Here is a 22,357-nt window from a genome sequence, read left to right as displayed (position 1 = left end):
CATAGTTAAGGTGGGGGAGGGGTTAAGGTGGGGGAGGGGTTAAGGTGGGGGAGGGGTTAAGGTGGGGGAGGGGTTAAGGTGGGGGAGGGGTTAAGGTAGGGGAGGGGTTAAGGTGGGGGGAGGGGTTAAGGTGGGGGAGGGGTTAAGGTGGGGGAGGGGTTAAGGTGGGGGAGGGGTTAAGGTGGGGGAGGGGTTAAGGTGGGGGAGGGGTTAAGGTGGGGGAGGGGTTAAGGTGGGGGAGGGGTTAAGGTGGGGGAGGGGTTAAGGTGGGGGAGGGGTTAAGGTGGGGGAGGGGTTAAGGTGGGGGAGGGGTTAAGGTGGGGGAGGGGTTAAGGTGGGGAGGGGTTAAGGTGGGGAGGGGTTAAGGTGGGGGAGGGGTTAAGGTGGGGGAGGGGTTAAGGTGGGGGAGGGGTTAAGGTGGGGGAGGGGCTAAGGTGGGGGAGGGGTTAAGGTGGGGGAGGGGTTAAGGTGGGGGAGGGGTTAAGGTGGGGGAGGGGTTAAGGTGGGGGAGGGGTTAAGGTGGGGGAGGGGCTAAGGTGGGGGAGGGGTTAAGGTGGGGGAGGGGTTAAGGTGGGGGAGGGGTTAAGGTAGGGGAGGGGTTAAGGTAGGGGAAGGGTTAAGGTGGGGGAGGGGTTAAGGTAGGGGAGGGGTTAAGGTGGGGGAGGGGTTAAGGGCGGAAGCAGAACACGATGAACTAGTCTCCCTTCCTCCCTCCCTCTCCCTACAGGGTCTCTCCCCAGGGCGCGTGTACCACGTGCAGGTTCTAGCCGTCAACGCGCGTGGGGCTTCACCCCCCTCGCCCACCCTGAGCATCACTACCCTACAGGAGCCGCCCACAGCCCCGCCCACACGCCTCCGTGCCCACGCCCGCCAGCAGGCAACCGTCACCCTCTCTTGGCAGGTCAGTACACGCCCACTGATCATTTACCCACCTACCCTGGCTCACCTAACCACCCACACCAACACCTTCCCTCCTCCCTTATCATTCGTTTTGCTAATATATTGGTATCGCCAGTTAGGAAATGTCTCATATTTTATCAAAATAGCTTTCTTGTGTAAGGACGGGTCTTTCTTGGACACTGTCTCTTGACCTTAACTACACTGACCTGTCTGCAGTCACTATATGTAGATATATCTCAAACCGTCTTCATCTTGATGACGTGACAGCCTCCAGCGGCGCACCTGAGCCCCGGTGAGGTGACGGGGTACCAGGTTGGCTACCACGAGGCCGATGTGGGTGAGGATGGTGACCAGCGGTGGCGGAGCGTGAGGGGCGGCGCCCTCACGGCCGAGATCACCGGCCTCAAGCACTACACCGCCTACAGCGTCACCGTCAGGGCCATTAACCAGGTCGGGGCTGGACCGCCGGCCCAGCCCGTCACCGTCACCACCAGTCAGGGAGGTGAGTCCCTGTGTAATGTTGTGGTAGACTGTATGACAGTCCTGTAGAGTGTGGCAGACTGTATGACAGTCCTGTAGAGTGTGGCAGACTGTATGACAATCCTGTAGAGTGTGGCAGACTGTATACGACAGTCATGTAGTGCAGGAGACTGTCATATACTTGAGTGTGTATCATATACATGAGACTGTATCACATGCAAGAGACTGTATCATACACGGGAACTGTATCACACAATCACAGTCCTTTTCAGAATTTGGTACATATATTTCTTGCAAGAAACAGTCACTTTATGACCTTCACCTGTCAGACTTTGATCAGATCAACAACTAGAACTCTCATTGCCGATATTTGATCTGGATTTAGCTACAAGTGATGTGAAACTATTGTATTTACGGACGTACATACACAAGAACATCTCATGGGCCACGTACACAAATGAGTGTGTGTGTGTTAGATCTTAGAATTATCTTGAAGATGTTAAAGATTTTTCGGCTGGTGGATGTAGCAGCCTGAGGTTGATTGCCATTAACCACCTCAGTCTTCAACCTCAGGTTGAGGCTGAGTGAAGATGAATATATATATATCTCTCATACTTCTGCCTTAGTCCAGCCAGCATGACATAGCAGGGCCAGTTATCAGAGAATATAATTTTCAGAATCATGTTATATCATATTTGTGTTATTATGTCTCTTGGTTGTTAATATTCTTTCGTTTTCAGTATGATCTGTTCTATTTGAGCTCCAGTCTTTTTATTTCGAATAAGTCTGATCTTCCTCAAATCTTTACCTTTTTCCAATGAAATATAATCCGAATGCACTTAGACGTAATCCTTGTACAGTCACTTTTTTTCCCCCGTTTTTACATCAGCTTGAAACCCCTGTATCTTAATTCTCTCTCACAACCTTGCCCTGAAAATCCTTAGAACAAAATGTTAATGGAACGTTTTAACCTCATGATTTTAATCTTCCTCAAGAGCTGTTTGTTTTTTCTCTTTTACTCTCCAGATGATATCATCTGTTGATGTATTTTCTCTTTACATCCGGTATCTCCCTCCTGATGTTTTTGTTTCGTTCTCTCGTACTGATGTTTACTTCAGCCCTCCCCCCCCAACCCCTCCCGTCTCTCATTATCTTATGATAATCGTCTCATTAGTCCCCTCCTCGCCTTGATGTTGTCATCAATGTCATCTCTCAACCCTCCGGACAACCGTGTTGTCTTGTGTTATCTTGAGCCTGACCACAGCTCTTGGGGTCCCGACCTTCTACAAGTTATTATTCCTATCAACACTTTTTTTTTTTCAGATCCTCTGATTTTCTCTGAGCCCCGTAACCACAGCCCTCTTAACGACCCGACGCCGTTAATCTGATTAATATTCTCATAATCGTAGTCTTGTTTAATCGCTTAAGCCAAGTCCTCCCAACACGCTCATAATCTCAATTCCCTTAACTCTTGTGTTACCTCGCTAAGTTAATCACTCTTTCCCTGCGAGTAATCTTGTATTAGTTATAAAGATCTATTTTATTAATCATATTCTTCATCCTCTTATCGTCTTACAATCCTCCACTGTGGAATACGTAGGTTCGTGATCAGGATTTGTGAGGTACGTGGTTTTATTGTCCCTAATGTGAGATCCTTTGTGTCCTGCCAGTGCCGTCGGCGCCCCCGGAGAGTGTCAAGTGTGATCCGCTCTCATCCCAGGCCCTGAGGGTCCGCTGGCACCCTCTGCCCCTAAATCTCTCCAATGGCCCCGTTCAGGGGTACAAGGTCTTCTACAAGAGGACCTCCAATATTGAAGGTGTGTGAGCGATTGCTTGAGGGAGAGTTACGTTGCTTTTACTGCCCCAGGCCCAATAATATTCTACCAATTTTACATGTTTTACAAGAAATAGATGGGAATTATAGCAGTTCATCTGTTTTATTGTTTTCTCGTCTTAGTTGGGATTTAATCAATAATCAAAGTAGACCGTCATTTCCCTGCTTCATGTTGTAGCGTAGCACGAGCCCCAAGAAAGGGGTACTGAAGTTATATATATATATATATATATATATATATATATATGAGAGAGAGAGAGGCAGTTTTAGATTGTGCTTTTTTCACTTACGTCTAAATTGCTATCTCTACCCTGTAAACCACCATCTCTAACTTGTAAACTACCATCTCTCACACGTAAACTCCCCAGGATCGAACGCTGTGGAGATCAAACGCACCACCAACTTGGAGACCAACTTGCAGGGTCTGGGTCGCTTCACCAACTACAGCGTCAGGATCCTGGCGTTCACTGCTGCTGGGGACGGTGTCGTCTCCAGCCCTGTACATTGTTCCACCCTCCAAGACGGTAAGTCTGCTCCTTGAGGGGGACGACTTAATCCGTCCTCTCTAGTGGAGGACGGATTGATAACCTATTGAGTGCGACGAGTTAACCCCCCCCTTGAGCACGACAGTACGACCCTTGGGCACGATCGAACGACCCATGGTTAACGCGACGGCCTGATCTTAGACCTGACCCATACGGACTCAAGTCGTACGACACTCCGTCTTACCAGAGCGTCGTACCGTCGTCCTCAGCGGTTGTACCGTCGTCCTCAGCGGTCGCACCGTCGCATAATAAATGGTACCGCTCATGTACCACTGTAACCCCCATCACCCTACACTGTCTAGTTTTACCATCACATTTATTTTCATCCTTTACCAAGAACTTATCCTATATTACATATTTTTTAATGTTGTAATGTAGGGATGACCTAATACAAGTCCCTGGGAGGAGAGTGATAAGAACAATTGTTTCTTATCACAGTAACTTTTGCCAGGAACATTTGAGAACAGTTAATCACAGGGCAAATAGCAGGAGGTATTGGTTTCAAGGGAGGTAATGGTAGGAATTAGATCGGGAATGTGGCGAAGTATGGGTTGTAAGAGAAAGCTTGGAGGGAGGTGGTATTGGACCAGGGGAAATAACATTGGCTCAGACTAGCGGTCGCGTGAACAGTTGGGAGACTGTCATTATCGGAAGGTTTGTAAGTAATCTGAAACAGTGAGACTCCGGTGACCATCCGGGGGATTCGTGGGGTCAGATGGAAACCGTAGCCTGGTGATTGTGGGCTCAACAACAACACAGTTCCGAACAATGTATTGAATAAGAGTTTCGAGGCGATGGGTTCACAGATTCGGTTGTGAAATAAACGAAAAATACAAGTTATTTCTGAGGTCAGAGAGGTTAAGTGTTATAATTCATGGAAATTAGTTAAAGGTATTGTTTGGGGCAAAGGAATATGAAACTACTTATAGCGAGGTAAACAAACTAGTTTAGGTTGAAGAGTTACAGAAGTCAGTAAGTTAGTTCAGATAAACAAATTGAGGTAATGAGTTAAAGAGAAATATTTATGATAACGAGTTAAGCAATAAAGTCTGAGATGTTGCGTTAACATAACATTTTTGGTTGCTTGGTTGAATAAAGTTTAGTTAAATGGTTAGAAAAAATAGTATGGAATAGACTGAATAAAATTAGTTTTATAGATGAAACAAATCTCTCTGTGCTGATGGGTGAAGGAAATTGGCCTGGTGCAGTGAGTCAAAACAAAGAGACGAATGTGTAGAGCAAAATAATTTTGATAGAAAAACAAAAGCAAAAATAGCAAATTGCTGCAGTCAAGTTCTTTAAGCGTTTCTTAGCTCAGAGGAAAATTGCTTGGTGACCACTTGCTCCTAGATCATAGTTTCCATTATTCCGGAAACTCACTCAAAAGATTTTATGATAAGAAGTTTTATTTAGTTTTATTTACTCTACTCAAGTTGGATTTATAATGAGTGTTAAGTTAAACTCCCTGCTACCAGGTGATACCTTTAATTCTGTATCGTCCGACAGCCCTCTCCAGACTGTTTTCAATTCAGTTGAAATAATTCTGGTGTTGAAACGTGACTCTGTGTAACCTTAACATAGATCCACTTTCCCCAACAACCACTCACCCTCCTCCCTTCTTTTTCGCACACTTACTTACTTGACTGATCAAAACTTGTCACTGTATTTACTAACTTTCCAGCATGTATCAGCTTCTGACAGTCTGTGTGTCTGTGTGTCGCCCACAGTTCCCGGAGCTCCTGTGGCCATAAGGGCCCTTCCCTCTAGCCGAGATGCAGTCATGGTCTCATGGTTGATGCCCACGTATCCTAATGGCATCCTCACACACTACACACTGTACTATCGTCCCCTCAACGCCCATCAAGTAAGCACGTTTTCCATATTAATGAGTGTATGAATCATTTTGAAATATTTACTCGTTTGATTTCTTTTCTAGTGATAATAGAAATTACGTGGAAGGTCTCAGGATCCACGTCAGGGTGAGCCATATCTGATAGATTGGGGTTTGCTTATCAGTTTCAGTGCCTCACGGAAACGAACAGAAATGGTATGATGACACTTCATAGTATCCTGATGTGCTGTTAGATATAACAATATTCTTCTTCATAGATTCTCCAAACTTGGAAACATTTATGACACATAATTATTACTCCCCTTCTTTTGTTTTTTTTTAAGGCTACGAGGAGCATGGTTGTGGCGGGCGAGGCTGGGGCGGTGCCGTGGGTGGAGCTGAGCAGGGAGGTGGGCGGTCTGGACAGTCACGCCCGCTACGAGTTCTGGGTCACCGCCTCCACCCGTGTGGGCGAGGGCACCGCATCCAGGGTGGTGTCTGAGAGCCCCTCTGCTGCAGGTAGGTGGTGGAGGACCTCCGGCAGGAGAATAGTACCAGCACTTGGGGACCTCTGGCAGGTGGATAGTTCATGGGGACCCCTGCTGAATAGACAGTATTTACGTGCTGGAAAGTATCCAAGAGCACTTGATGGCAGCTTCTTGGAAGCCACAGAGTAAACATCGGAGTGACCGAGTGTATAGTAATCCATGAAACATCCTTCAGACAGACTTCCTCAACCAGCAGTGGCAGCTCAGCAGACACTCACCTAACACAGTCATGCCAGTCACGTAACGCAGTCATGCCAGTCACCTAACACAGTTATGCCAGTCACCTAACACAGTCATATTCAGTGATCATTTTCCACAGTCAAGTGTTGGTCATTCACTAATGAGTAAATGATCAGGCTTACAATACATAGATTTTCATGCTATGAAATATATATAAGGTGATCTGGTTGAAGCGCTTACGTGAACTTATGACGTAATACATAGCTTTATATTTTTACCATCAACCAGAAGGTCACCCATGGTGGAGGAAGATTTAATCAGCACGGTAAAGGCATTGAAAAATTATAATCATGCTTTGTGACTTAAAATGAAAGCCAAACTTTGCTTCTTGCACCAGATATCATACTTTAATTTTTTTTAAGCTTAAATGATTCGAAGTTTGGGAAATTTGCATAGTTAATGACATAAGTCCAAAAAAAAAGTTTTTTCCTGAGGTTGGATCAGATCTGTACAGGTCTGTGTGAGGTGATTTTCCTGTGGTGGTTGAGTCCTGACTTTACGTATTATCATTCTTGATGGAAGATTATGTTGAATCTAAAAGAGTAATGACTGGAAAATATTGCCTCTAATGATAAGGAGAGGTTTGGTTCATTCTCAGATCCTCGCTAAACACAATATATAAGCTTGTGTTGTATGTAAACTAAGAAGAACACAGATGTGTGGAGGAGGACGTGATGGTTTACATGTCTGTGTGTGGAGTAGGATGTGATGGTTTACATGTCGGTGTTGTGTCTGTCTAGTTCCAGCGAGGATTAGATCATTCGGGCAGTCTGTGGAGGTGCAGGCCGGAGGTTCCCTGACCCTGCCCTGTGCTGTGGTGGGCACCCCTGCACCAGCGGTCACCTGGACACACCTCGGCCGGGACAACATACCACAGGCACAGGTAGGTACCACCTGTCTGTATGTCTGGTCATCTCATTGACTATCAGGCTATAGGTGAGTGAGGGTCCTGGGGGGTTAGCTTAGTTTCTTCCTCTGTCCCTGCTTGGGAAAGTATCTTGATAGTAATAGTAGTCGTAGTAGTAATAGCAATAAATTCCATATTCAGCTTTTATTTCCCTTTGGTTCTCTATGCATTTCGAGTATTTTATGAAAAAGAAATTTATGACTCTAACCAGATATACCAAACTTCGAAATGAGACTCGTTCTGTATCACGATTGTTGAACTAACCAACACGACTGCTGTAAACATGAACGGAAAATATGTTTATAATCCTTATTGTTAGATGTATTGTGACCAAGAAACCTTCTTTCTATTTACTCGTAACAGACGCTTCCCGACCACTCCCTGCACGCGTCTGTGGTGGGGCCAGACATCGCTGGGAACTACACGTGCCACGCCCACAACCCGAAGGGGCGGGACGAGTCCACGTGGGTGGTGCGGGTCGTGCAGACTCCTCCCCCACCCACACTGCGGATCCAGTACGCCACCGAGACGGCCATCCACCTCTCCTGGGACTCCACCGGGGACGGAGGCAAACCCATCACAGGTAAACACAGAACCACCCCCACCCCCACCACATTTGTTACACTATATTTACCTTTCACCTTAACGTCTCACTCATTAGGTCACGTTGACTATTATCAAAGATCCTGCCATATTCAAACATGTTATTATTATTTACTCAAATCATATAACAGTTTCGTCAACCTGTGTAAAGCAATTAAGGTATTAGCAGGAAGGTATTGCCTGCAGAACCTTCCCCAAACGTGTAGTTACGAGGGTCGAACTGACCCTCTCCCTGCTTTCAAGTGACGACAATGCATTGACAAATCTGGGAACATTTGCTGGAGAACCTCGCGTGTTGGTTCAGGGAGTTGCGAGGGGGAAAGACAGTTGCCACATGCCTGTAGGGAGAGCCAAGTGTGTTTGGAAAGAGGGAGGGTTGGTTAATCACATGTATACATTTAGAAAAGGGAAAGTACAAACTGAGAGAGAGAGAGAGAGAGAGAGAGAGAGAGAGAGAGAGAGAGAGAGAGAGAGAGAGAGAGAGAGAGAGAGAGAGGCGGAAGTAACGAGGACTGATACACAGCCGGGATGAGTGTGGTGTTGATGAAAGTGTGGAGGGAGACAGCAAGTGTAGGACCCTCAGCTGGAGTGTAGGACGGTACGTGGCCAAAGACGTCCTCATATGGCTTCGGGAGAGGCACCTGCTCCCTGGAGTGGATGATCACAAGCCCCTGCTGAGCACCCCTCCAGGGCCGTTTTCAGCTCTTATTTTCATAAGAGAAATTCCTTCGATTTACCACCTTAAGGGCTAAAGTACCGTGCCACTCACCGCAGGAGTCCAGTTTGTTCCGTCGGGTACCAGGTGTCGGGACGGCAGGGGACGAACCTTACCTGGATGTTGCTCGTCGTCCATCCACACAGCGGAAGATTTTCTCCGTGTATCCAAACGTCGCAGGTCAACCCTCCAGGGTGTGGGGGCGGCATTGTCACTTTGCGCTCTCCTGCAGGGCTGGGGTTGGGGGTCCTCAGTTTTGGAAAATTTATTACTACATGATAATGATGTATTGTGGCTGGCTGTATGTAATTGATGCAAGGCACGCGTCTCACTGCTGCTTCCCAATTTCTTTATGGACGCCAGTAACTCGAGGATTGACCGTTATGATGCTTCCTTCTTTCCTCGAACAGTTAAGTCGTGGAATTCTCCTCCTACTTTCGTCTCTCCCTCCTCATGTTAACTTTCTAACATTTTCAGGTCAACAAACACCTGTGGAGACTTGATTCAGTTCCACTTTCTTTTCCTCTCATTAATTCTTTTCACCCGAGGTGGCCTCTGATTAGGGCATGTTTTGCCGATGCCACGTCGGTAGTTACCATAAAAACGTCAGTTTCTGTGTCGTCATTTGCAATATAGATTGTTGTAACCTTGTCACCAACACGCTGCCGCTCCCCTCCTGTAGGATACGTGATCCGGTACCGGCTGGAGGGACAGCAGGCGTGGGTGGAGGAGACGGTGGAACCTGGGGAGACCAGCGCCAGCCTGCAGCAGCTGCGGTGTGGCTCCACCTACCACGTGCAGGTCCTGGCCATCAGCCTGGTGGGCCGTGGTCAGCCCTCACACACCGTCAACACCAGGACCCGAGGATCTGGTACGTTACCCTCACCATGCCAGTTGCGTCCATCACTATCTCGAAATTCAGTTTATATCCCATTCCCCACACTAGTCCCTGGTGGTTACCGAATTTCTGAAGGCTAAGCTGTAACTCTGTAACCGCTGGATTTTAATGGTTTTTGAAATTTACATATGTAATTCAGCCACCTTGTCTAAGAATATTAACTGTCTTTTAATCACGTCAAGTAAGTGTAAGTTTAACAAGACAGAGAGGCATTCTTCCCAGAGGCAATTTTACATGCTGTTGATAGTGATTTTTATCTAATGTATAGAAGATAAGAGTTAGGAGGAATTACACTTACGTACAACAGATTAAATACAAAATGTTTACCAACTGTTCCACTTTAGTCGTAAGAAAATATAAGTGTTTTGTATGATGAAAGGATTTTGATTATATTCTCTGGTCAATGACCTTATTAGAGAGCATGATAAAGGTTTTTGATTGAGAGTGTGTGATGGGTGACTGCCTCAGGTGCTTAAGAGAGAGGGAGGGAAACGCTACTCTTGCTCCACCTTAAGACATCATAGGTTCTCCTCTGGTCTCCCCTCCCTCACCTCTACCACAGCTCCCCGCCAGCCTCGCCACCAGGACCTCGTGAGTGTGAACTCGTCGTCGGTAACCCTTCACCTGTACACCTGGCCGTCTGGTGGCTGCCCGATCACCTGGTGGGCTGTGGAGTACCGGCCTCACTCGGACGCCACCTTCACGCCCGTGGCCTCCCACCTGGCTGGAGACACGGATTCCGTCACGCTGCCGGAGCTGGCACCCCTCACCTGGTACCAGCTACGTATCACGGCGCACAACGCCGCGGGATCCGCCACAGCCACTTACGATGTCGCGACGGCCTCGCTCACTGGAGGTACGTCAGTGTCGTAGATCATGCACGGGGAAGCCTGACATATAGAGACCTGACCTTCTAGTATATTTCAAGGTATACCTGGTAACACAAGGTATCTCTCGCATTCCAATTTACGTCTGGTACCACAAGGCACCCCTCTCATTCCATGGTACCTCTCTCATTACAAGGTATACCTGGTAACACGTTACCCTTCCTTACACCAGTAGATCGCACTTCCATGTTACCTTGTGTGTGTGTGTGTGTGTGTGTGTGTGTGTGTGTGTGTGTGTGTGTGTTTTCCCTTGCTAGTGTCTGGTCACACCCTAGACAGCTTCAGGTCCCCCTCACCGCGAGCAACGGGGCAGAAATCCTCAAAGTCAATTGAAAACTTCCACTCAGGCGGCTTGGGAAGGATTTACACCACCTCCCACCCTCCTCCTCCTCTTTACTGAGCCAACAACCCTTCTCCAGCTCAACGACCGCACCTGGAGGCCTCGCTAACCTCGGCCAGTGTCCTCTCTCCATCCCAGTGATCACAGTTATCTTGGGCTAATAACTACACACACACACACTAGTGTCACAATCAGTTCCCGTTCAGATTTTTTTCTACCTCAGGGTCATCAGGTCATTCACTGTCGTCAGTGTCGAAAATAGTTTACTTTCCCACAGGTTATCTTTAAGATGACGGTGTAATTTACACTAGTGATAAGAACTTCTATTGGCTCCGATTATTATAATTACTCTCGGCTTATGGTCCAGTCTCAGGTACAGTATCTATGTTGGTAAACATGTTAAGAGTTCATCAGAGTCCTAAGGTTAAGATATGAAATACAGAAGCGGTGTATTTAATGGAGCCTCTGTTCGCCAGCAACCATCAACACCTAACCTCCTTCGTGATACATATACCACCTTACATGGCAACACACAAAAGTACTTTTTTTTTTCATTTGCCATAGAATGACCCTTTGACCACCGGTCTGGAGTAGCCTCCCACCCCTTTTCCTTAAGAACATAACGTCTGGATACTCCCCTGTAGTGGGCAGGTTTCCCTCACCTGAAGCTGTGCATTTTTTATCCGGTCTGAGTTTTGAGTCTGCCCTCACTGCAACGGAAGAGCCAAGATGTATTTTCCAATATGAAATCCTTCATGAAATACAGTAAGAAATGACACGTTTGTTAACGGACTTCAGTAGTTACTCTGACAAGCTCAGGAATATACCTGAGCCTCAGACATCCCCGACAATCCACGAAATTCACATACGTGACCCCAGCAGAGAAGAGTCACCCCGGGGAAGCACTGAACCTGCTGATTAGATAGCTAAACAAGTCCCTTGTCGAGACATAACGGGCGCCCACCTGCCTCATAAGACCAGGAATCTCAGCTCAATGATCCTGCGTCTCACATTAGTCAGAAATTCCTCTTCACTCTCATCATCGTCGGGAGTTTTCGTGTCAGCGGCAGTGCGGGTAATGGCCACGTCAAAGGTATGGAGGAGGTGAAGGGGTTTGTCTGTGCCAGAGAGACGGTCGTCTCCGTCATGGGTGTTCCCTGAAGGTCGTGGTGCAAAGCAAAGCATCCCCCTAGACACTACGGGTAAATGTCAAAGATTTTCTTTTCTTAGGTAATTCTTCACAATACAGTTAACGGAAGAGATGGTTGATTCAACGTGTGTGTGTGTGTGTGTGTGTGTGTGTGTGTGTGTGTAGACATCTGAAGTACACTGAGACAAACGTTTTCCCCACAGTCTTGCTCTTGAATATCTATATACCTCAGTAAACATGAGAGCCTTGCTTTATTATACGTGCTTGATATATAATCTCTCCACAAGGGAGACATGAGGTTCACCTGTTGCGTCTGTCCACACATCCTGATATGGATCTTAACACCGTGGAGGACTGAACTGGATGGTATGTCCATTTGGTGTGCTGGTGGTGGTGACCTTTGACATGATCCTTGAATAATGGATCCAGGGGCATATTAGGCAAAGCCATCCACTTTTCAAGGGAAAATGACAGCCACTGCAATAGGCAGAAATGTTGGGTGATTTTTTCCACCATTGTTTTGTAGGTGTTTCATATTTGATTACGCATGGCGGTAAAACGATCAGAGTCACATTAAAGGTTATGTACATTATTTATATGATATGATAGAAGGATGAATGTTATGACGTTGAAGTTAACAACATGGGGATGTTGTCTCGATCTTTGAGCATGGTAGTACGGTCCTTAAGCACGATGTTACAACCCATTGTGGTAATTATGGTCTGTCCTTTAGACCTGACCGTAAAGGGTCGGTCAGGTCCAAGGCCAGACCACTATACCAAACGATTGCATTGTAGAAGTCAAGGAGTCATTCGTGCCCAAGGGTCGTACCGTCGTGTTCATGGGTCGTACCGTCGTGTTTAGGGGTCGTACCGTCGTGTTCAAGGGTCGTCCAGTCGTCCTAGAGGAGCTAATACGATCATTTACTCACCTCTGCAGCCACCCTGGCGCCGGAGTCGGTGGTGGAGGTTGTGGAGGCGACGGGATCCCCCCTGTACCTGGACCCACACGTGCTAGCGCCGGTGGTGTCGGGTGTGGCCTGCACCCTCGCCCTCCTGCTCTGCGTTGGTCTCCTCATCTCGAGAGGGTAAGTCGTCCCAACCTCGTCTTCAGCTACGGTAGTGAGTCATCACGGGTTTCAGGTGTATGATGGTAGGTGTGAGTACCAACTGTATATGACTATATGAAATTAAGTAACCTCTACTACTACTACTACTACTGCTGCTGATACTACTACTACTACTACTACCACTACTACTACTACTAGTACTACTACTACTATTCCTTTTCTTCTCTCTGCGGTTTCCCGCGCAGCCGCGCCCGGTTCATGAAGGGCGACGCTGCGGCCGCCGCTGGTGAGGGCCAGAGGGGAGGCAGCGGGGCGCCCACCTACGGCCGCTCACTCGCCGAGCTACAGAACCATCGGAACGACAGTCAAGAGCAGCTGTCGCCCGCCGCCCGAGCTAAACACGAGGAAGCCTACACCGGTTAGCCAACACCACCATAGTCTCTTGTCTACCACCTCAGCGGCACTGAGCCTTTCTTTGTTGAGTCTCAAGTGGTCTTACAAACCAGAGAGATACGTCGTCTCACTTCAATTAAAGGCTTAATGCTGCTGAAAGAAAACTGTGTGTGGTTTTAAGTTTGTGTGTGTGTGTGTGTGTGTGTGTGTGTGTGTGTGTGTGTGTGTGTGTGTGCTCTACATGTATGATATGTACAACTTGTGTATGTGTGTGGTTATGTGTGAACTTGACTGTATGTGTATCACATAGTGAATGACACTGAAGGAAGTCACTTGCTATGCTTGGTTCCTCGAGTCAAGGCCATACTTACTCTCGTGTACACCGTCCCTGAACATGGACATAACAAAGGAAGGAAGGCTTATTCCTCGCCATCATGTAGCGTAGAAATTACCGCCAGGACTGGTGTAGAAACACCAGCTTCCGCTACTCTGTTGAAACTGGGGTTTTGAAGCGTACATCCTGAGGTCGGTATTTTCATTCATGTATGGCGTACTTCAGTAACTGCCAACGCTCAACATCCTGGCGGAGATGTGAAGCCAGACACTCGGAACAGCAACGCACTACAAGAGATCAGGTTGTTAGGGCGATACAGCAGCTGTGAGGAGCCTGGCTTATGTAAATAACAAGTGTATCTAGGGAAGTATTGGATGAATATCATGGGTATGTGATGCGTCCCAGGGAAACTGAATCATGCATGTGATGCGTTCGAGTAAGATTTGATAGGGAGAAAACTTCAAACACATGAGCGTAAGCTGGAGTCATGAGAGGCGAGACAGGTGATGTAGTGTGTGTTGGAAGAATAAGTGAAATGACTGTAGAGAGGAAAACATATTATTAGGTTTTGAACATTATCTGTCTTGAGATAAGGAACAAGATGTAGGCATTGTGAACAGAATTATCATCCTGAACTGCTGTTGCTGAGAAGAGGATCATTGCCTGGTTCAGATATCTTCGTAAAGCATAATAAGATGTGAGGCACCGAGGGAATAACCAGTGTCTCTGATGATACTGACGTGCAAAACGTGAGGAGGCGAGGCACTTTGAAGGACTTCTGTGCCCCTTCAACCGAGGCCAAAAACCTAATCAAAAGCCTTATTAAATCTAATCAAAATCAGCGGCAACGTTCCCGCTTGGGTGACTGGAGATCGGGGACTCACAGGGCACCCCCGCAGTGTCGCAATACCAGTCCCCATCCCACATCTCCAGCCCCATCTTAAGCCTCAGCCTCCCCCCCTCCTCCTCCTCAAACCCTCAAGCCGAAGTCGAGAGCTTGCCAGCCAATGAGGGAGGGGTTGACCCCAACACTGAGTGAGACCAGGACACACACACACACATCAAAGAGAGAGGTTCTTTCATGGGAGGCAGTTATCCTGACCAGGCGGAGGAGTCGCTGACGAGTTAACGAGAGAGGCCACGAGCAGGAGGACTACACACACACACAGACACACACACACACACACAGACCGCCAGGAGAAAATAATCAAAAGTCCACATGTACCTTCATATGATAGAAGTTTCTTGAAAGATAAGGTTTATAAGACTATAATAGTCCATGGAGGACAAGAGGCCAACTCCTCGTACAAAACCATAGCATACTAAAAGATAAAGATGCTGAATTGAACAATAGAGAGAACGACACATTGTTCGCAGGAAAAATATGAGGAAAATTGATCATACTGAACTACAAGATGATGTTCTGAGTACAATGGTCAAGGTAAGAATCGGCCACTGTCCTAAAGTGGTACCCACTCTGAGGCAAGTGAAAAGGGTACTAACTGGCGAGTGATATGATCAATAGATATAACAGATGACTCGTTCAGAGGAGAGGAGCTGCAAGGAAACTTAGCTTTAGAGTAAAAGATTATATTAGAGAGGAACTGAAACAACGATCTTGACTAATATAATCCGTTATGAGTGTTAAAGATAACAGTGCATCAGTGTTATCATGGGTAAATGATTACAGTATGAGAAGAATTACATTTGGTGAAAATGAATAGCAATATATTGTAAGTTTCTAGTTCATTTTTATAATCAATTAATTGTTTATCAACTAGTTTTATGTGTCTATTATGTTTTTGTGGTTTTATTATTCTTTCATTTACTCTAAAATATATTTTTTTTACTAGCTTGTGTCTAACCTAGTTGGCTTTATGTGCTGTTCCTAATGCAGTCTGTGGTCGTGTTCTGAGCTGCTTTCTGTCTCGTCTAGTCTTGTGTTCACTCATAACCATTCCTCGTGCCACTTCCAAGGCTGCTGTAGCCTTTTTCTTATGTGTAGTCTCGTTGTTTATACTTCCTCTTCATATTTTGTCTTTTGTATGAGTGATGTTTAATCTAAACACGTTGTGTTTCTCGTATCTTTATGGAATGTTTTACTACCAACACTTGGCCATGCCTCTGACACACTCTGCTAAACATTAAATGGAACTCACCTTCTTTCCACTGCTTTCTCAAACACACACACACACACACACACACACACAGACCGCCAGGAGAAAATAATCAAAAGTCCACATGTACCTTCATATGATAGAAGTTTCTTGAAAGATAAGGTTTATAAGACTATAATAGTCCATGGAGGACAAGAGGCCAACTCCTCGTACAAAACCATAGCATACTAAAAGATAAAGATGCTGAATTGAACAATAGAGAGAACGACACATTGTTCGCAGGAAAAATATGAGGAAAATTGATCATACTGAACTACAAGATGATGTTCTGAGTACAATGGTCAAGGTAAGAATCGGCCACTGTCCTAAAGTGGTACCCACTCTGAGGCAAGTGAAAAGGGTACTAACTGGCGAGTGATATGATCAATAGATATAACAGATGACTCGTTCAGAGGAGAGGAGCTGCAAGGAAACTTAGCTTTAGAGTAAAAGATTATATTAGAGAGGAACTGAAACAACGATCTTGACTAATATAATCCGTTATGAGTGTTAAAGATAACAGTGCATCAGTGTTATCATGGGTAAATGATTACAGTATGAGAAGAATTACATTTGGTGAAAATGAATAGCAATATATTGTAAGTTTCTAGTTCATTTTTATAATCAATTAATTGTTTATCAACTAGTTTTATGTGTCTATTATGTTTTTGTGGTTTTATTATTCTTTCATTTACTCTAAAATATATTTTTTTTACTAGCTTGTGTCTAACCTAGTTGGCTTTATGTGCTGTTCCTAATGCAGTCTGTGGTCGTGTTCTGAGCTGCTTTCTGTCTCGTCTAGTCTTGTGTTCACTCATAACCATTCCTCGTGCCACTTCCAAGGCTGCTGTAGCCTTTTTCTTATGTGTAGTCTCGTTGTTTATACTTCCTCTTCATATTTTGTCTTTTGTATGAGTGATGTTTAATCTAAACACGTTGTGTTTCTCGTATCTTTATGGAATGTTTACTACCAACACTTGGCCATGCCTCTGACACACTCTGCTAAACATTAAATGGAACTCACCTTCTTTCCACTGCTTTCTCAAGTACTTGATCACTCCCACCCTGATGTGTCCTCCCTGATCTACCATCCTTTTGCACCCTTGTCTCCCTGATGGAGGGTTTTCTCCCTGGCAGTGGAGGAGCCATACGAGATCTGCCCTTACGCCACCTTCAGCCTGCCACCTGGTAACGCTGGGGGAGGCGACGCCCTCGACTACACGCTACAGTTTCAGACGTTCGGCCACCAAGACTGTTACGAGGGCCAGCCACAGCCGTCCAGATCCTCCTCCTTCATGGGCGGGAAGAGGCGCGAGAATGCTGCTGCTGCTGCTGTTGGTGGTGGGGTGGGCGGAACTGGACCCTCTGCTGGTAAGCTCCCCACCCACCCTCACCCACGCCCCAATGCTCCCCAGTTCATTCCTGTGGCCCATATCAGCTCTCTGCCCCCCTCCCACACCTCACCCCACCCACACCCACCCGCCCGCCCGCTCAGTCACCCATAGCTCTCCTCTGCTCTCTTGCCTCTCTCACCAGCCCTGTGGAATCCACCGTTCCAGCTTTTATGTATTACGATTAGTGTTGACATTAAGTGGCCACTGATGATCATAACCCCCCCAGCTGCTCGTAGTGAATCTGCCGGAATGGCCAAATGACAAACGCCTTTATTTCACACGTAGACCCGTGAAATGTCTCGGGCGAAGGAATGGCTTTGACGTGCATGATCAGTGTTACTGGTTGTTGCTGCCTGACATCCACTGAAGATTATGTAGTTCGTGTATAATTTTTTTTTCCTTGTTGTTGTTGTCATTCATTTTCACACAACGGATCACTGACGTGCGCAATCGTCTCCTTTCCCGTCTGTTGCAGAGATCGCGTGCATCTCCAGCCAGCAGACGCTGCCCATCTCGTCGGTGGGCGGACGTGGTCGGATCTGCAGGCGTAATCAGGCAGGGGAGGAGGGACACGGCTCAGACAGCGAGCAGGACACCAGCGGGAGCCCCGGCGCCACCCCTGCACACGGAGTCAGGGACACTTACAAGGTCCCGGTGCGGTTAAGGAGAGGTGAGGATGAACTCGCCTCTGACCTGACCCTTGGGGATCAGCTCAGAGACCTGGCTTATCTATCATACCCGGGGGGTGGGAGGGGGGGGTTAAGTCGCTTCAAACAAGATTAATGTAATATGTGTGATGTACATTAACTATGAGCAGATGGCTCACTTTAGATCATGAACTCCTGAAGTAATTAGGAATGAGATAACCGTAAGGGTAAGTTAGTAAGGTTGTATCTACTTCCTGTATGTTGTTTGTAAGTGATTCCATCATGGAGGGAGGCGGGAGGCGCAATATACTGCTATATGTTAGTTTCCATAATCATATCAACTACGAATGTCAGGCTAACAGGACGATGCTTCCTACGTAAGAAAGTATTATTATTACCTTCGTTGAATATCAGTGTTATATTGTCAGGCTTCCAGTCCCTCCCCCCCGAACTTTTCCTATGGCAAGTGACTCGATGGGAAAAGGACCATTTTTGCCTCATGGCATCATTAATCAGTGTAGTGTAATGTGTAAAGGTTGTGTTCAACACGAGACTCACCACAGTCACCGATGAATGAGGACCGTCTTCCTGTGCGCTACGTCTGGTCGTCTTTGAAATGTGCGTTTTCGTGGGTTCTGTGAAACTGAGATATTTGTTCAATCCTGAAACTTCCAGTTCGTTTTGGGTCAGCTTGGTTCCCCGACGGTTCACTGAACCTTGGGTTAGTTTTTAGTTCTTGTCTGTGGTAGTATAAACATTACAGTTTCCCCACTTTGAGCTCCGGCCAACAAATTTTATTTCCCGTATTTCCTTGCGGGTCTGCACGTATTCCAGTTGGGATTCACGACTCTTTTTCTTGTTGTTGTTGTTGTTGTTGTTGTTGTTGTTGATTGTTTCGTGCGATACTTCCCACGCCTCTATCAGCCCTTGTAGAATTCTTTTCCCACGGTGCTGGTAAAGCTTTTCATGTGAGCTAAAACATTAAACAACTGTGAACATGACCAACTGAAATAATTTTTTTGTTATACACACAAAGTACAGCAGAGGGTTGGACGTATACAGACTAGATCACATACGTATGATAGATAGTTCCGTTGGCTGTTGTGTTGTGTTGTGTCTCTCTCATGGTAGTGTTGCGTACTTCCTCCCCGCTGAAGTTACTCACAGGTACTGACCTGGACTCCTCGTGACTCACTGCTCACAAACCTGGTCATCTGAAGTTGTACCCGCGTTCTGCCCATCGGTTACAGTGTGGATTAAGCGCCACTTCCTTATCTATGTATTTCATTCAGACTTGAGTGTAATGAGTCTCTGGGACTTGGGTGGTTTCACTCACTGGAAAGGCTTTTATCTCCCTCCCACTTGTTTTCCAGTTGATGACTTGCTGGATTTTCTAATTGAGGCGCATAAAACCTGCCTCGTTTAACACACGATACCTGCCTCGTTTAACACACAATACCTGCCTCGTTTAACACACAAAACCTGCCTCGTTTAACACATAGAACCTGCCTCGTTTAACACACAATACCTGCCTCGTTTAACACACAATACCTGTCTCATTTAACACACAAAACCTGCCTCGTTTAACACACAAAACTGTCTCGTTTAACACACAAAACCTGCCTCGTTTAACTCATAGAACCTGCCTCGTTTAACCCACAATACCTGCCTCGTTTAACACACAATACCTGCCTCATTTAACACACAAAACCTGCCTCGTTTAACACACAATACTTGCCTCGTTTAACACACAATACCTACCTCGTTTTTGGAGGTTTCATTGTATGTGTGGACGACTTACCACCTCCCAGGCTCCACTTTAGGCCACCACTTTGTCTCCGTGACGAGTGATCAGTCGGTGTCGGACCCTATAGTAAGGTAATCACAAGGTAATCGTCATTCTCCGTCGTCATGGAGGCACCTCTTCCCTCCACCTTTTCGAAGCGCAGATAAAGGATTTGACCTTCGCGCTTGATAGCAATCGTCGTTCACTTCTTCAATCTCATGTAGGGTCAGTTTAGTGTCTCTTCATCCCTGTGTTCCTCTGTTCATTGCCAGAAGTTATTCCCGGCGTTCCTCTTGTCCACCTTCACTCTCCTGCTGTGGTTCTAATCTTCGTCTCACTTGCAGTTGTTTGTGTTTGTTTGTTTGTTTGTTTGTTTGTTTTTTCCTTTACATTTCATCAACCCACACATAGTTGACTCACCGAGCAACACACCCACCACAGCGTACCATAGTGTCACGATCAAACAAGATCCAGGAGCTTTTACCAAATTTCCCCAGTGAAGTTAAATGCCATGTGCCAAACGTGTTAGTCCATCCGATGGGTCTGGCTTACCTAGTATTTGTCCATCTGATTGGCCTGGCTTGCGGAGCATTTGTATATCTGATGGGTCTGGCTTGCACGGTATTTGTCCATCTGATGGGCCCGGCCTGTACGTTCAGACGTTTGCACTAGTGTGACTGGAGGTAAAACAGACTCTAAATTTCAGAGGACTTCCTCCCTTCACCTCTGCTAGGAAACTTCCATCTCTTCTGATTTATGGCCATAACGTAAGGTATGGTCAGTGCATGTTAGTCCACACTCAACTCAGTTGACTGAAGCACAGATCTGGGTTTACATATTTGTTGTGGTCTCTGTTGCTGAATGTATATGGTTCATATCACTGAACGTAGGAAAGCAGTTGCCTTTCTTCAGGAGAGAAATATATTAGCAATAAAGTCTAAGTTTTAGGTTATATTTTATCACGCAATGTTGGCTTTACTTTCGTATGTGTGGGGCACTGTATGTAGAAGGTCTTGCATGAACGGCTCAGACACCAGTACTATACACGGATGGGAAGGGACGCAGTTCCTGAGATTCAGCGGAGATGAAATCAAAAGAGGGTATGAGACGCGCTAGGTGACATTACGTACCCCTCCAGGCCGGAAAGGCCAGTGGGGAATAAATGTTTGGGATAGTGTACTTGCGTTCACACAGTCTGCTGGATAAAGACTTTGACTAATGAGCGATGATGATCCACTGAGTAGTTTTAACTAGTTAGCACCGTGAAAGATGCTACGGTCTTGGGCCAAAATATTATGTTCTTTTGTGAGTATGAATCAGTTTGTATTACTTTCAGAACTGAAGTAGTTTGTACCAGCGACAGTGGACATGAAAGACGTCTGTACGACCCATACCTTCTCTCTACTCCCAAAGGTGCTGACTTCACCCTCCACCCTCCGGACTCGAGCACCGAGAGCAACGATGAGCGATCTCCCGTTCCTCCCCGCCGCCCTCCCCATCTCCAGCAGCAGCAGCAGCAGCAGCAGCAGCAGCCTACCAACCCACCACCCACCCACCAACAGCATGCCCACCCCCAGCACGCTCGTAGACAACATGCCTTCACACCCGCTCATGCCCATGTCCTAAGGTGAAGATTATTCTTGGTACTTACGTTCTGAGAGTGACTGTGGAGTTGATGGCTATCTTGTGGGACGTAGCCTTACGTTCAGAGTGAGAGGAGAGCTTGGGTACTTACCGTGTGGGATTATTAACTCACGTCAGAGAGTGACAGCAGAGTTGGTGGTTACCTTGTGGGATGTTATCTTACCCTTGCTAGGCCCATCAGGGTCCAGGCTATACGTACCAGACTTGCTGCCAGACTGGAGAATGGTTACTCAAAAATAAGTTTATATTTGGTTATGTGACGTACTTTGTATTACACACACACACACACACACACACACACACACACACACAGGAGAGGCATAATCTGTCATTAGCTGCAGAAAACTGAAGCATAAGAACATATCATTCCTTCATGGCGCACCACACCTGCTCAGTGTCATGAGAAACTGTCGTGGTGTCATGGACCACAAAGTCCCTCGTGAGCGGCTCAAGTCACTACTGTCCTCCGGCGTGAGATGCGACTGAGTCAATTCCTCAGCGAATGCCGTAAGTTGTTCGATGCCAGTGTGTTATACTGGCACGTTTGCCTGTTCCTGTGTGTGTGTGTGTGTGTGTGTGTGTGTGTGTGTGTGTGAAGAGAGAGGGAGTATCGCAAAGTCGTTTTGTGTGAGAGCGGGAACGAGAGGAGGGCGTGTATGAAGCCTCACTGTTGTGTATCGTACGGGAAGGTTGATTGGTGGTACCCGTGGACGCTGTGTGTGGCGTGGGGACGCAACTCTGAGGACGTGGTGTGGTCGGAGGTAGGTCAGGGCGTCGACGATGGTCGACGTGTTAGGATGACGCGTTCATTTCATCGATTACTGGGATGGTGGGGGGGGGGGGTCATACTAGAGGGGAGGGTGGGGGGCTATAGGGGGCTTATTGGATCAGTCGCACTGGAGAAGGGTGGCCTGTTGGAGTGGTGGTGTAGTGGAGGAGTTGTTGAAGCCGACTTTTAGGAGTGGCGGAGGGGGTGTGTTGAATGAGGATTACTGGAGTGGTGTCATGCATGCTGAAGGGGATTCACTGAGAGTACTGTCACACTGAAGAGGGGTT

The 22,357-nt window shown here is 46.8% G+C and overlaps 1 protein-coding gene across 4 annotated transcripts in view; it reads left to right on the top strand.

Annotated features, from left to right (window-relative positions):
- LOC139760076 (cell adhesion molecule Dscam2-like) overlaps nt 1–22,357 on the top strand; it is a 217,225-nt gene that overhangs the window by 186,531 nt on the left and 8,337 nt on the right. For 3 of the 4 annotated variants that reach the window (XM_071682875.1, XM_071682876.1, XM_071682874.1), the window contains exons 18-32: nt 728–901; nt 1,168–1,402; nt 3,051–3,197; nt 3,583–3,738; nt 5,487–5,623; nt 5,935–6,109; nt 7,119–7,261; nt 7,649–7,868; nt 9,286–9,474; nt 10,064–10,357; nt 12,818–12,965; nt 13,193–13,365; nt 16,968–17,201; nt 17,700–17,894; nt 21,071–21,284. In XM_071682875.1, the coding sequence (XP_071538976.1) occupies nt 728–901; nt 1,168–1,402; nt 3,051–3,197; nt 3,583–3,738; nt 5,487–5,623; nt 5,935–6,109; nt 7,119–7,261; nt 7,649–7,868; nt 9,286–9,474; nt 10,064–10,357; nt 12,818–12,965; nt 13,193–13,365; nt 16,968–17,201; nt 17,700–17,894; nt 21,071–21,284 (2,834 nt within the window). The remainder of the gene's footprint in view (nt 1–727; nt 902–1,167; nt 1,403–3,050; nt 3,198–3,582; nt 3,739–5,486; nt 5,624–5,934; nt 6,110–7,118; nt 7,262–7,648; nt 7,869–9,285; nt 9,475–10,063; nt 10,358–12,817; nt 12,966–13,192; nt 13,366–16,967; nt 17,202–17,699; nt 17,895–21,070; nt 21,285–22,357) is intronic. The other variant, XM_071682877.1, reaches the window with a different exon arrangement.

The sequence above is a fragment of the Panulirus ornatus genome, chromosome 35 (assembly GCF_036320965.1).
Source record: "Panulirus ornatus isolate Po-2019 chromosome 35, ASM3632096v1, whole genome shotgun sequence".
Lineage (NCBI taxonomy): Eukaryota > Metazoa > Arthropoda > Malacostraca > Decapoda > Palinuridae > Panulirus > Panulirus ornatus.
This window is presented reverse-complemented; position numbering and strand designations above follow the sequence as displayed.